Source organism: Aegilops tauschii, chromosome 5, assembly GCF_002575655.3.
Source record: "Aegilops tauschii subsp. strangulata cultivar AL8/78 chromosome 5, Aet v6.0, whole genome shotgun sequence".
Taxonomy (NCBI): Eukaryota; Viridiplantae; Streptophyta; class Magnoliopsida; order Poales; family Poaceae; genus Aegilops; species Aegilops tauschii.
The window spans coordinates 513,507,604-513,522,165 of NC_053039.3; the positions used below are offsets into that span (position 1 = coordinate 513,507,604).

The 14,562-nt window shown below is 41.0% G+C and overlaps 1 protein-coding gene across 1 annotated transcript; it reads right to left on the reverse strand.

Annotated features, from left to right (window-relative positions):
- Nucleotides 1-2,149: 2,149 nt before the first annotated feature.
- Nucleotides 2,150-2,977, reverse strand: LOC141023091 (uncharacterized). The gene is made up of 5 exons (XM_073499402.1): nucleotides 2,909-2,977; nucleotides 2,699-2,827; nucleotides 2,511-2,623; nucleotides 2,352-2,427; nucleotides 2,150-2,266 (listed from the first exon to the last, which is right to left on the reverse strand). Exons 1-5 carry the CDS (start codon nucleotides 2,975-2,977, stop codon nucleotides 2,150-2,152), a joined length of 504 nt encoding a protein of 167 aa, XP_073355503.1.
- Nucleotides 2,978-14,562: the final 11,585 nt, after the last annotated feature.

Genomic DNA, 14,562 nt, shown 5'->3' on the forward strand with positions numbered 1-14,562 from the left:
GTTGGTTAGGTATGCTTTTATATGTAAGCATATAAGTTATGCAATCGGTACGGTTCGGTCGGGTTCTTTGTGGCTGAAGAACTGAATATCTATTGCTCTCCCTAAGTGTCAAGTTCAGTTAAATTTCAGAATATTGAATATGTACTGTTGCTTTGCTTCAGTGTTGCATCAAAGGTGTAAGTGTTGCTAGATGTTGCTCCTATGTTGCAACAACACAATGAACTGGGCTGCTGCATAAATCAGTAGTGTTGCAAGGTGATGTGCACATGTGCATCACTTACCAAATATAGAACATGCCAAAAGTGCATTGTCTGCCAAATATAGAACATGCCAAAAGTGCATTGTCTGCCAAATATAGATCATGCCAAAAGTGCATTGTCTACCAATCATGATGGCCCCATGTTATTTATGCTGCAATCTCTGTTACACTTTGCCCATAAACTGAATAACAAATACTTCACCAGCATTTCATCATGTCAATTACAATGATGTCAATAACTTTATGAACAATCTACTTGCTAGCTATGACAGCAATCATAATGGCAAGCAGGCCAAGATACAGAAGACCTCCAAATCCTAAAATCCTATCTCTATAGAGCAATATTTCCTTGTGCATCTTAACCATTGCCCTCTTTTCTTTCTCATTCATTTTAATTTCAGCTTCATATTCTGTAATCTTAGTCTCCAGTTTCTTGTTCTTCATGGCAAGATACTTAATGACTGACTTCGCTTTGCTATCCCACTCCCCATCAACCCATTCAACATACTCAGAAGTGATATCATCCTAAATAAATCATGAGCAATTCAAGTCTTTTTATTACTGAACTTGTCACTGCAAGCGTTAAACACTGAACTTTTTTGCAGCTTGACCGCAATAGCAGTACTAGTTTGAAGATCATGCTCAGTAGACTAACCTCAAACACACATCCCATGAATGCGCTGCCAAAATTGTCTTCATCTATGCAGACACGGCCACTAGGAGTTTCCTGATGACCACATAGATGGAGCTTGTCATGGCCACAGGTCATGAATTGTGGGCGATAATGCTGGGATGTAAAGAACAGCGGTAAAGAACTTACCTTTTTGCCACCAAAGTGTAGCACTGAAGAAACCCTAGCCGTGGGTTCTCCCGGCCCGCCGCCACCCACGAAACCCCCGTCCCCTGTTCCACTCGATCCGACGCCGCTGCCTCCTTTGCCACTGAATCCGCCCCACCTGCTTCCAGGACCCAGGGTTCGACCTAACTTGCGGTCGCCACCGCTCTTCTCGCCGCAGCCGTCGCCGCCCGACGCCCAGCTCGCTGTCATGCTTTCGCCGTCGAGATTTGGAGGCGCAAATGGAGAGAGAGGGCTAGGGATTTGGAAAGGGAAACGAGAAAAGGGGAAAGATCGATGTGAACCTGGCAAAATGGGCTGGTGTAGCGCTGCCGGCACGATAGGCCGCCTGTGGGGCCCCTCACGTGGTTAGATGGGCCGTGCCTGGCATCATGGCGAGTACAAAAAAAGTTAATTATACATACAATAAAAAAACGATGGGTTTGTAAAACAAAATAGAAAAACATGATGCCTGATAACACGCGATAGAGCCAATGAGCTGACATGACTAATTTTCATCTGTGTAATATTACGTTTTGGCTCGATATATTTACTTAGCTAACATGACTACTTTTCATAATCATGTGATGAGGGGGAATTACCAGGAGATTATGCAAGATGATGATATGCAGATAGCTAAGGCAGAAGGCTAAGCTTGGTAGAGTTTTAAAAAAAGTAAAGAATGTGAAAATTTTAATATGAAACTTACGAGAGCAGTTGAAGAGAAAAATAGAATGTGAATACTATTAGTGTGAAAAATACAATTATAAAAAATTGGAGAACGAGAAAAATATTAAGCAAGAACAATTGATAAGTGAAGCCAAAACTTTATTGGTACAACCAAATTGTCTTCTCCGAGCGAATTGTATGACCGAATTGTCTGGTAGGAGCGAATTGTCTGACAGACACATACACATGTATGTGTCACAATATTCGAGATGCCCTGTTTATTACATAAAAATGATAGAAACCCTAAGATAATCATGCCGTCGAAACCTTCGACCGGACTAAATCCAAACCACTAAAACTTGAATCTTGCATGCCGCATGAATTCTTCAGGCACGCCTTTTCCTTGCGATTTCGCGAATTTTGTTCTTCACACACTCCATCGTGTTCAAAGGTGACATAATCAACTCGGCGACGAAACGTCTTCTCCTTGCGTCAACGGTGGCCTGCAAAAAATGACATAAAGGTTACATCAACCGAAGTTGCTACACGACCATACTAGCTACTCTACAAACGTAAATAAGAGCATACCTGTGAAAAATGGCGGGTCATTCGGTCCCCGTCCCAATGTTCTAGACATTCTGTGACAAAAAGGCCACAAGAGTTCCTGGTACATATGCAAACATTAGCGGTGGGCAATACGAACATGTGTGTTGTTGTTTGAATGTGCATGATGTCCTATTAACTCACCCATCCTCTTGCTGGGGCATGTCATACTCGTTGATAGGCCACTTACTTACGTCCGGATATTTCTCTGGTGTAATAAGATTTGCTAGGTGCATATCATGTGCTATAGCCATTCGCTATAAAGAGGATAGTGTTAAAGACGGATAATAAACAACATGTAAGACCAATGGTACAAATGTTCGTTATATTACCAGTGCTTTCACAGTCTTTTCTGTCAGGTCCAGAGGATAGAGCGAATCGAGAACTTGGAATTCTTGCTTGATCATGTGCATGACCACGGTCATCCAGTGGGCATTGTCGATATTCAACGCGATATACGTCTACAGTGCAAAAAAACATTGTGGATCAAACGACATACTTGATGAAATGTCATGTAGTGAAGAATTACAAACATGACGTACCTTATCACGCACAGTATACTCTTTCGTGACTCTATTAACTGCTCCAGCTTTGGACAGAGCACTATCCATGTTGCAGCTCGACGGCAATGGATCGTCTCATGCGATAGCACGATCTACAAGGAATTTGGACCTCCACGCTGGACAGAGGTAACGATCATGACCAACGCGCAGCTCCAAATGTCCCATATAAGCATCAATAACCTTCATAAAATATCAGGGCATTACATGTTGAAAGTTGAGACATAGATTATCGAGAATTTTAATAACAGGACATGCAAGTAGTACTTATATCGTCCGACAACCATCTGTGAGTTAGTACCGGTCGAATCCTTTCGGAAGTCAGAGATATGCCACGCCCTTCACTGTAGTAAACTTTCTTCCCCTTATTCTTCTCGGTGCTAGCAGCTAACTCGACAAATGAAACAGCTGCATCAATTATTTCCGGCGTCAACTCATCTGCCACAACCTCCGGCTCATGATTTTCAGAAAACAGAGCTGCATGAAATAATATGAACGCCAACAATGGTGATCATATGCATTCGTAGTATATAACAAAATAAGAAAGTTAGTTACGATACCCCTAGTAGCAGTAGAAGTACCGGAGGGTTTCTGACCACGGTTGGTACGCCTGCTGGGCTTGTCAAGTGCGTAGGGGGATTCAAATTTCTTAGGAACGGTCCTCTTGCGCTTACCGGACATAACTTCCTCATCCTTATCGATTGTTGCACCCTTTTTTCCATTCGCCTTAGCCATGAACTTGCTGACAGAAGATGGACAAATGTCTATGTCCGATGAAGGTGCTTGAGTAGAAGTACCAACGACCCAAGGGTTTTCGGGTGTAGCGCCACATTCATCATTACGCCTAATAGGTGAAGCTTCCTTGTGTCCATTCATCTTTGGTGGGGTTTTCTGTTTGGCAAACAAAATCGTGTGAACATTTCAGCACGTAAATAAATTGAAGGAGAAAATTATAGACAGAAATATATATACATAGTACCTCAGGTACGGTTTTATGGTTGGGAACCACTTCATCAGGCTGCGTCATGTCAATGACAGGCTCTCCGCGTGAGTCTATGTCATCCTTGTACACGAATTCCTTCTTTTCATATGGACCGTTCTCGAACGAATCCAGTTCTTCATCCACATCATTGTCCGCGGATGGCACGGCAGCAGCCGGCTTGTACATGACACCTAATTTGTTCAACTTCTCCAACAACCTCTGCAATCGAAATATAAATTTAGTAATGCTAGCATGGTTTGAAACAGCAAACATACTGTAAACTATAAAGTTTGGGTGTGACACCTCAGCAACCTGATCAGGGATTTGCCTCATCTGGGTGTGTATGAAGTCCATGCACCGCTTCATTAGAAGCTCCATCAAATCTTCCAACATTGGGGCTGTCGCCGACTTCTTTGCGTTTCCATTTGCACGCTTGGTTTTTGGCTTCATGGTAGGCACATTATTTGGGATGTTGGGCTCCTAAGCCCTATACTCCTGGGTGACATTATTTTCGATCTGCATGCGATATTGAAGTACATGTGATGAATAAAAAATAAATATTATTAAGTTACAAAACATTTAAGAAAGACGGAACACAATGACTTACCCTGACGTTACCACGGCCGCGCCCATTGTCATAGTCGAACCGATCTCTCCTAGTGGCTGCACCTTCGGTCCAGTTCCTCATAAGAGGTTGTATGGACAAGTTGGGATTATAGGCGCATTCGCCTTCGACCGGTTGCACCTTCTCCCAGTACAAGTACTACAAAAAAAATATAAGGATTTCGAGTTAGTACAATACATCACATAAAATTGCAATGATATGATAATTGACATTATGCAACAGGTCTCATATGTGTACCTGCAAGAGAGCCAAATTGCCTTTCAGCCATTGGCGGAGGTGTTTGCCTTTCTTCACTATGCGAAGGCAATCAAGGAGAACACGCAGGGTGAAGGCATTCCAGTTAATCTTTGAAATACGTTTCACATCATCGACCAAAGCGTAGTACTGCTTTGGCACAATCTTGCTCGTCATGGGAGCAATAATTGTTCCTAACAGGACAAGGACTACTTTCCGAAGGAAATCGTCGTCGGTGGCTTTACTTTTAATTAGGTCCTCAATGAGATTATCTATCACTATGTTTTCTGATGTCTTACTGAGAAATTGTGGCGGCACCCGCTCCTTGATGTCCTCGCCTTCTTCAGTCAGAATGTCCGAAGCGGACAGTCCTTGGTTCTCGAGGTTAAAGATGCACTCGACGTCGACCGCACCGAGAGTCACCTCCCCAACCTGCTCTTGTATAATGAATCTGGCCGTGCTGGCCTGAAAATTCTCAATCATATACCTAATCAGTAGGGTACGCATCTTAATAGATGGTATCTGCAGCATGCTGCGCAATGTTGTATCAGCCACTCTAGCGCGTTGACCGCTCGATAGAGCTGCAACAAGCTTGCACCATTTTTCAACGGCGCATACTATTTCTCCATTCAGCTCGTCCATCCTGTTGAAAGAAAATATATAACTTCGTGACATTAGCGAACACTAAAGCAAAAATAACAATAGACATGCAAAAATATACAACTTTCTGGCGGTAGCTAACAATAATGCAAAAATAAGACTAATGCAAATATAAAACTAGCACCATGTATACTGCAACATGCAGCCAAGTGTGTGCTGACATGAGGCAATAAAAAAATAACTACAATTGGTAATTGAATTTACTTGCATCTGATCAAGTTCTTTGAGTATCAGATAAATTATATAATCAATACATTTAATATGGTAAATTGTTACTAATTCGTTTGGTTGTCTTATTAACAGGGTGACAAATTGATCAGCTGTAAATAACTAGAGTCTATAGCAATGGTACCTATTTGAGGTTCATCAACATCTAATGCTTCTAACTCTTTAATGTTCTATGTGCACAACAATGTAATTTGATCGTGTGACAAAAATATAATTGGATCATGTGACAAAAAATCTATTGCATCATGCTTCTCGAGAAACAACATCTTATTCTACCATGCTATGAAAGAACCAAAGATTGTTTTCATCTACGCCATTTGGTCAGAACGCATCTAGTCGAGTTGATACTAGTAAACCTAAGTCCATCAAAGCAACGAGACGGAGGAACTAGCTTGCTATGAAGGCGCGAGGTAAGGAGGACAATTTACTTGATCGGTCGACGAAGATGAAAGAAGTCGGCGATGCGTTGTCGACGTAGTTCGTCGAGGTCGGCCTGCACGTGCGGACGACCTTGATCTTCTCGGGGTTTTTGTGGCGTGTGGGATGTGGCGGACGGAGCTGTCGGCGACTCGCCGGCAGGAGGCGATCTAGTCGACGACATGTGCAAGGAGGAGGAGATTATATACGAGGTCGACTCCTAGGTCGTCGTAACTTCCCTGTGGCCAATCTCGCGATCTATATTTTCCTTCGTTGAAGCAAGGCTGAACGTGCTCCTCAATCATAGGGATTAGGAACATATGGATTAGCACGATCCCAGAATTGTGTAACAGAACGGCAACTACTCCCGTGATCGACGCGCGTGTGATCGACGTGCATGGAAAGCGCAGCGTTGTGGGCCCCCACAATATAGATCCGACAGTTATTTGCGGTCTAGGCCGGCCCACCTACCTACATTGTTTCTTCCCTCAAAATAAATATCATTGGTTCTTCCCTAAAAAAACTCTTTGTGACACCTATTAGTTATTGTATACTTGTATATGTTCAACAATATTTATAGTATCTCTATCATTTCTACAATATTATACATTCAAATGTATTGTTCCTCTTTTCCTTTTAATTTGGTTTTCCTGTTATTTTATGTTTTCTCCTTCTTATTCCTATTTTTTTGTTCATGTTTCATAATTCCATATCACTTCTTCTCATTGTTTTCAATTTCATTTCAAATATGTATGATTAAATGTTGTCCTATTTATGACTTCCTAATTGGTGGGACCGACAAGGAAAACCATTTTCGGACCTGCCCTCCAGCAGACCCGAATGGTCCTGCTTGTACATGGTGCATGTGGAGGCATGCATGAGATGACCACAACTTTTGGGACCTTGTGGGCATGGCCAATGTGGTCCCCCCCAGGCAAGGTGTGCACAAATTCGGACACAAAACGCACGTTGCGTCACGTGGGGCGGGTGTTGTAGGGTTTTGTCGCCGGAAAAACCCTAGAAAATGCATCGAGTGTCGGAAATGAACGATACTTGTCATGCATGCATGCCATGGTCATCCTAGGGTATGCATAAAGTTTGGGATCATTTGGTGGGACCGTCAAGGAAACCCACTTTCAGACCTGCCCTCCGGCAGACCCGAATGGTCCTGCTTGTACATGGTGCATGTGGAAGCATGCATGAGATGACCCCAACTTTTGGGACCATGTAGGCATGGCCAATGTGGTCCCCCAGGCAAGGTGTGCATGAATTCGGACACAAAACGCACGTTGCGTCACGTGGGGGCAGTGTTGTAGGGTTTTGTCGCCGGAAAAACCCTAGAAAATGCATCGAGTGACGGAAATGAATGATACTCGCCATGCATGCTTGCCATGGTCATCGTAGGGTGTGCATACAGTTTGGTCTCAATTGGTGAGACCGAGAAGATAAACATGCTTCTAGTACATGGTGCATGTGGAGGCATGCATGCGATTGTCCCAACTAGATTTGATTTAATAATATTTCAAGTATCAAACAGAAAATAAAACTTATAATTAGGAAGGACAACATATTATCTAACATTTAAAAAATAATTCAAATGTAAAAAAGATAAGATCTATCAGAATGAAGAAGTGAAATAGAAGATAACATATTATCTTACATTTTGGAAATATTTCAAATATAAAGAAGAGAACAAATATTAGAATGAAGTGAAATAAGACAGGACATTTTATTTTACAAACTAAAATATTTCAAATATAATAAAGATAAGAAATATTAGAATGAAGAATTGAAATAAAACACACCATTTTAGTTTATATTTCGTAAATATTATCAATCTAAAAAAGAGAACGAACAAATGAAGTAAAACACAACAGAATTTGGCATATTTTTTTAATTTTAGTAAACACTATTAGAAATAATATAGAAAAAAATAGATTTGATTTTAAATATTAAAAATATAAACAAGAAAAGAAATTTTGGAGTTAAGAAGTGAAAAACAAAGAAAATATAAAACAGATCTGCGCGCGGGTAAGGCTGCCCTGGGCCAGCCCGCCCGAATTGGGCCCAAGGCAGAGTCGCGCAGGGCACAGCGCAGCGCACAGCCGTGGGGTGGTGGGAGTTTAGTCCCACCTCGCCAAGTGATAGAGCGCCGCACCGGTTTATATACCCGGCTGCGACTCCCCTCCCAAGCTCCTATCATATGCAGGCAGTACATTGCCTAACTCTCATCCCCTCTGCCCCGTGGGGCCTACTAGCAGCAGAAATTCTGCACCACGGGCCTGCATCCTGGCCCATGAACGGCTGGGTTCCTAGTCGTATGCAGGCCGGGATGTATGAATTCTCCTGCTCTGGTAGGTGGGCACATTTTTTTGGCATTTTGCCATGTGTTTTGATCTTCAAATCACACACTAAATTATACACATGCTCACTTGCATTCAATACACATTTTTTTGCATATATGACAAGTTAATCTTTTCACCTTCAAATCATCTAATAAACTTTACACATGCTCGCTTACATGTAATACACATGGATATTAATGGGATTTCAAAAAAAAATGAGGCCGTGGTGTATGAATTCTCCTCCCACATGCATGCCATGGTCATGGTAGGGTGTGCAAAAAGTTTGGGATTATTTGGTGGGACCGAGAAGGAAAACCACTTTCAAACTTGCCCTCCGGCAGACCCGAATGGTCCGGCTTGTACATGGTTCATGTGGAGGCATGCATGAGATGACCCCAACTATTTGGGAGCACGTGGGCATGGCCAATGTGGCCCCCCAGGCAACGTGTATACGAATTCGGACACAATACGCACGTTGCGTCACGTCGGGGCACTGTTCTAGGGTTTTATCACCGCAAAACGCCTACAAAATGCATAGAGTGTCGGAAATGAACAGTAGTTGCCATGCATGCTTGCTATGCTCATCGTAGGGTGTGCATAAAAGTTTGGTATCAATTGGTGAGACCGAGAAGAAAAACCTTGTAGTACATGGTGCAAGTGGAGGCATACATGCGATTGTCCCAACTATATTTGATTTAATAATATTTCAAGTATGAAACAGAAAAGAAAATTTATAATTAGGAAAGACAACCATGAAAAGTGAAATAAAAGACAACATTATATCATACATTATTTAAATTTATAGCTGCCAGAACAAAGAAAAGAGGAGAATGTAGAAAACAGAAGAAAAATTTGAATGAATAAGTGCAATAAAAGACAACATATTATCTTACATTTAAAAAATAATTCAAATATAAAAAAGATAAGATCTATTAGAATGAAGAAGTGACATAAAAGATAATATATTATCTTACATTTTCAAAATATTTCAAATATAAAGAAGAGAACAAATATTAGAATGAAGAAGTGAAATAAAACAGAACATTTTATCTTACAAACTAAAAATATTTCAAAAATAATAAAGATAAGAAATATTAGAATGAAGAACTGAAATAAAACACACCATTTTAGTTTATATTTCGTAAATATTATCAATATACAAAAGAGAACGAACAAATGAAATAAAACACAACAGAATTTGGCATAATTTTTAATTTTAGTAAACACTATTAGAAATAATATAGAAAAAAAGAGATCTGATTTTAAATATTAGAAATATAAAGAAGAAAAGAAATTTTGGAGTTAAGAAGTGAAAAACAAAGAGAATATCAAACAGATCAGCGCGCGGGTAAGGCTGCCTTGGGCCAGCCCGCCCGAATTGGGCCCAAGGCGGAGCCGCGCAGGGCACATCGCAGCGCACAGCCGTTCGGTGGTGGGAGTTTAGTCCCACCTCGCCAAGCGATAGAGCGCCGCACCGGTTTATATACCCGGCTGTGACTCCCCTCCCAAGCTCCTATCAATTGCAGGATGTACATTGCCTAACTCTCGTCCCCTCTGCCCCGTGGGGCCTACTAGCAGCAGAGATATTCTGCACCACGGGCCTACATCCTGGCCCATGCACGGCAGGGTTCCTAGTCGTATGCAGGCCGTGGAGTATGAATTCTCCTGCTCTGGTAGGTGGGCACTTTTTTTGGCATATTGCCATGTGTATTGGTCTTCAAATCACACACTAAATTATACACATGCTCACTTGCATTCAATACACATTTTTTTGCATATATGACAAGTTAATGTTTTGACCTTCAAGTCATCTAATAAATTTTACACATGCTCACTTACATGTAATACACATGGATATTAATGGGATTTCAACAAAAATGAGGCCGTGGTGTATGAATTCTCCTCCCACATGCATACCATAGTCATGGTAGGGTGTGCAAAAAGTTTGGGATCATTTGGTGGGTCCGGCAAGGAAAACCTCTTTCAAACATGCCCTCCGGCAGACCCGAATGGTCCGGCTTGTACATGGTGCATGTGGGGGCATCCATGAGATGACCCCAACTTTTGGGAGCATGTGAGCATGGCCAATGTGGCCCCCCAGACAAGGTGTGCACGAATTCGGACACAAAACGCACGTTGTGTCACGCTGGGGCAGTGTTCTAGGGTTTTTTTCGACCACCTCCAAATCACCTAAACTTTTCCACACATGATCTCTTGGACAAACAAAGCTAGGTTTCCAAGGTTTTATATTTTTTGAATTTTTTATTAATTTATAATGCCCACTAGACTGACTGGTCAAAACATCGGTCTATACCTCAGGGGGGCATTGTAAAATATTCTTTTTCCAAATTTTCTTTCATAGGCATGATTGGGACATGTGGGTCACCATGTTCAAGAAAGTTTGGGTGATTTGTAGGTGGTGGGAAAAATCACATTTGTTCAAAAACTGGCTAAGTTAAAGACCAAATGGCCCCTCCGGAATGCAGTCATTTTTTCGACCACCTCCAAATCACCTCAATTTTGGTACACATGATCTATTGCACAAACAAAGCTAGGTTTCCAAGGTTTTATATTTTTTGAATTTTGTATTAATTTATAATGCCCTCTAGACTGACTGGTCAAAACATCGGTCTATACCTCAGAGGGGCATTGTAAAATATTCTTTTTCCAAATTTTCTTTCATAGGCATGATTGGCACATGTGATTCACCATGTTCAAGAAAGTTTGGGTGATTTGAAGGTGGTGGGAAAAATCACATTTGTTCAAAAACAGGCTTAAGTTAGACCAAATGGCCCCTCCGGAATGCGGTCATTTTTTCGACCACCTCCAAATCACCTCAATTTTGGCACACATGATCTCTTGCACAAACAAAGCTAGGTTTCCAAGGTTTTATATTTTTTTGAATTTTTTATTAATTTATAATGCCCTCTAGACTGACTGGTCAAAACATCGGTCTATACCTCAGAGGGGCATTGTAAAATATTCTTTTTCCAAATTTTCTTTCATAGGAATGATTGGCACATGTGATTCACCATGTTCAAGAAAGTTTGGGTGATTTGGAGGTGGTGGGAAAAATCACATTTGTTCAAAAACTGGCTTAAGTGACCAAATGGCCACTCCGGAATGCGGTCATTTTTCGACCACCTCCAAATCACCTCAATCTTAGCACACATGATCTCTTGCACAAACAAAGCTAGGTTTCCAAGGTTTTCTATTTTTTGAATTTTTTATTAATTTATAATGCCCACTAGACTGACTGGTCAAAACATCGGTCTATACCTCGGGGGGCATTGTAAAATATTCTTTTTCCAAATTTTCTTTCATAGGCATGATTGGTACATGTGGGCCACCATGTTCAAGAAAGTTTGGGTGATTTGGAGGTTTTGGGAAAATCACATTTGTTCAAAAACTGCCTTAAAGACCAAATGGCCCCTCCGGAATGCGGTCATTTTTTCGACCACCTCCAAATCACCTCAATTTTGGCACACATGATCTCTTGCACAAACAAAGCTAGGTTTTCAAGGTTTTATATTTTTTGAATTTTTTATTAATTTATAATGCCCACTAGACTGACTGGTCAAAACATCGGTCTATACCTCAGGGGGGCATTGTAAAATATTCTTTTTCCAAATTTTCTTTCATAGGCATGATTGGGACATGTGGGTCACCATGTTCAAGAAAGTTTGGGTGATTTGTAGGTGGTGGGAAAAATCACATTTGTTCAAAAACCGGCTTAAGTTAGACCAAATGGCCCCTCCGGAATGCGGTCATTTTTTCGACCACCTCCAAATCACCTCAATTTTTGTACACATGATCTCTTGCACAAACAAAGCTAGGTTTCCAAGGTTTTATATTTTTTGAATTTTGTATTAATTTATAATGCCCTCTAGACTGACTGGTCAAAACATCGGTCTATACCTCAGAGGGGCATTGTAAAATATTCTTTTTCCAAATTTTATTTCATAGGCATGATTGGCACATGTGATTCACCATGTTCAAGAAAGTTTGGGTGATTTGAAGGTGGTGGGAAAAATCACATTTGTTCAAAAACTGGCTTAAGTTAGACCAAATGGCCCCTCCGGAATGCGGTCATTTTTTCGACCACCTCCAAATCACCTCAATTTTGGCACACATGATCTCTTGGACAAACAAAGCTAGGTTTCCAAGGTTTTATATTTTTTGAATTTTTTATTAATTCATAATGCCCACTAGACTGACTGGTCAAAACATCGGTCTATACCTAGGGGGGCATTGTAAAATATTCTTTTTCCAAATTTTCTTTCATAGGCATGATTGGCACATGTGGGTCACCATGTTCAAGAAAGTTTTGGGTGATTTGGAGGTGGTGGGAAAAATCACATTTGTTCAAAAACTGGCTTAAAGACCAAATGGCCCCTCCGGAATGCGGTCATTTTTTCGACCACCTCCAAATCACCTCAATTTTGGCACACATGATCTCTTGCACAAACAAAGCTAGGTTTCCAAGGTTTTATATTTTTTTGAATTTTTTATTAATTTATAATGTCCTCTAGACTGACTTGTCAAAACATCGTTCTATACCTCAGGTGGGCATTGTAAAATATTCTTTTTCCAAATTTTCTTTCATAGGCATGATTGGCACATGTGGGTCACCATGTTCAAGAAAGTTTGGGTGATTTGGAGGTGGTGGGAAAAATCACATTTGTTCAAAAACTGGCTTAAGTTAGACCAAATGGCCCCTCCAAATGTGGGTCACCATGTGCAAGAAAATTTGGGTCAAAATTTTTGAATTTTTTCTGAATTTTTTATGCCCTGCCCAATGCCGGTTCGAAACATGCGGCTTCACGGAGCCACTATAAATTGTACAAAAGGAGATCTTTCATATTACAAATAATCAACTTGCATTTCATGAAAAAACTCCTTCATATTACAAATAATCATTACATCTTTATTCAAATGTTGTTTTTTGCACACACACACACACCATCTTTAACTATTTTTTATTATTATTTGATGAAATGATGGAATATGTGCTCAGTTTTTGGAATATTTGATCATATGGTGGAGTATTTGCTATTTTTGCTTACTCAAATGAAGGAAAGATGTCATATGTGTGGATGAACAATTTCCACTTACTTCACTAAACAACATTAGTTAACTTAACGCAAAGTTTTACATTTGGTCTGATTTGCTTATGGGCAGAGCATGTTGCACATGGCCACAGCATGGGATTTTATTGCACCATTGCCACAGCATGCTCCACATGGCCACTACATGGGAAGTGTTTGCAGCAGGCCTGATCAATGAAGCAACACTGATGCGGCATGTCTGATCATTGCAGCAGGTAAATTCAAGCAAATCATACATCTAAGGAACCATACATCTAAGGAACCATAATGGAAAATTTAAGGGACACAAATATAGATAGCAATATATATTACTACCATAGATAGCAGCATCCACACAGCACACTTGCTGATGCAGACACCTCCAAGTTCACACCACTAGCATATTAGATAAGTTTAGACCACACATCACAGTACTACACTTAGATAAAGTTCATACTACATTACCACTAAAAGTTCCCACCATCAGACTACCACATAAAGTTCACCAAAATAACTGAGGCTTCCTCCATCATACGACAACCAGGGTCTAGGGCAACTACATGTTAGGGTTTCTCAGGACCTTGTGGAGGGCAGAATGCTGAGCCCTGATCTTGTACTCATCACTGCTGATGGATGTAGCCCGATAATGTTCCATCAGATGCTCCAGCAACCCAGACCTGGGCCTGTGCCTGCTGCAGTAGGGGCACCGGTACTTGTCCGTCCTCCAGTTGTAGTACATAGCAGATCCTTGGGCCCTGATCTTCTGCACCACCTTCTCTTCAAAGGACTCGACGTTCCCCTCGACCACATCATCTCCAGATTGATACTGCACACATTAATGACTGACATTAATACATTATGCATTCAAATACTATAAACATCTAACACTAACTCAATGCACAAATAACATTTCAACTAGGCCTTACCTCATACGGCTCATCCTCATCACTATCATAAGGGTAGTACCCAGATGAGTCAAACTTCCTCTTGTTGCCAACAAGATCCTCCTTCTGCTATATTGTCAACCAAGCAAGTCATTTACAAGGAATTGAATTGCA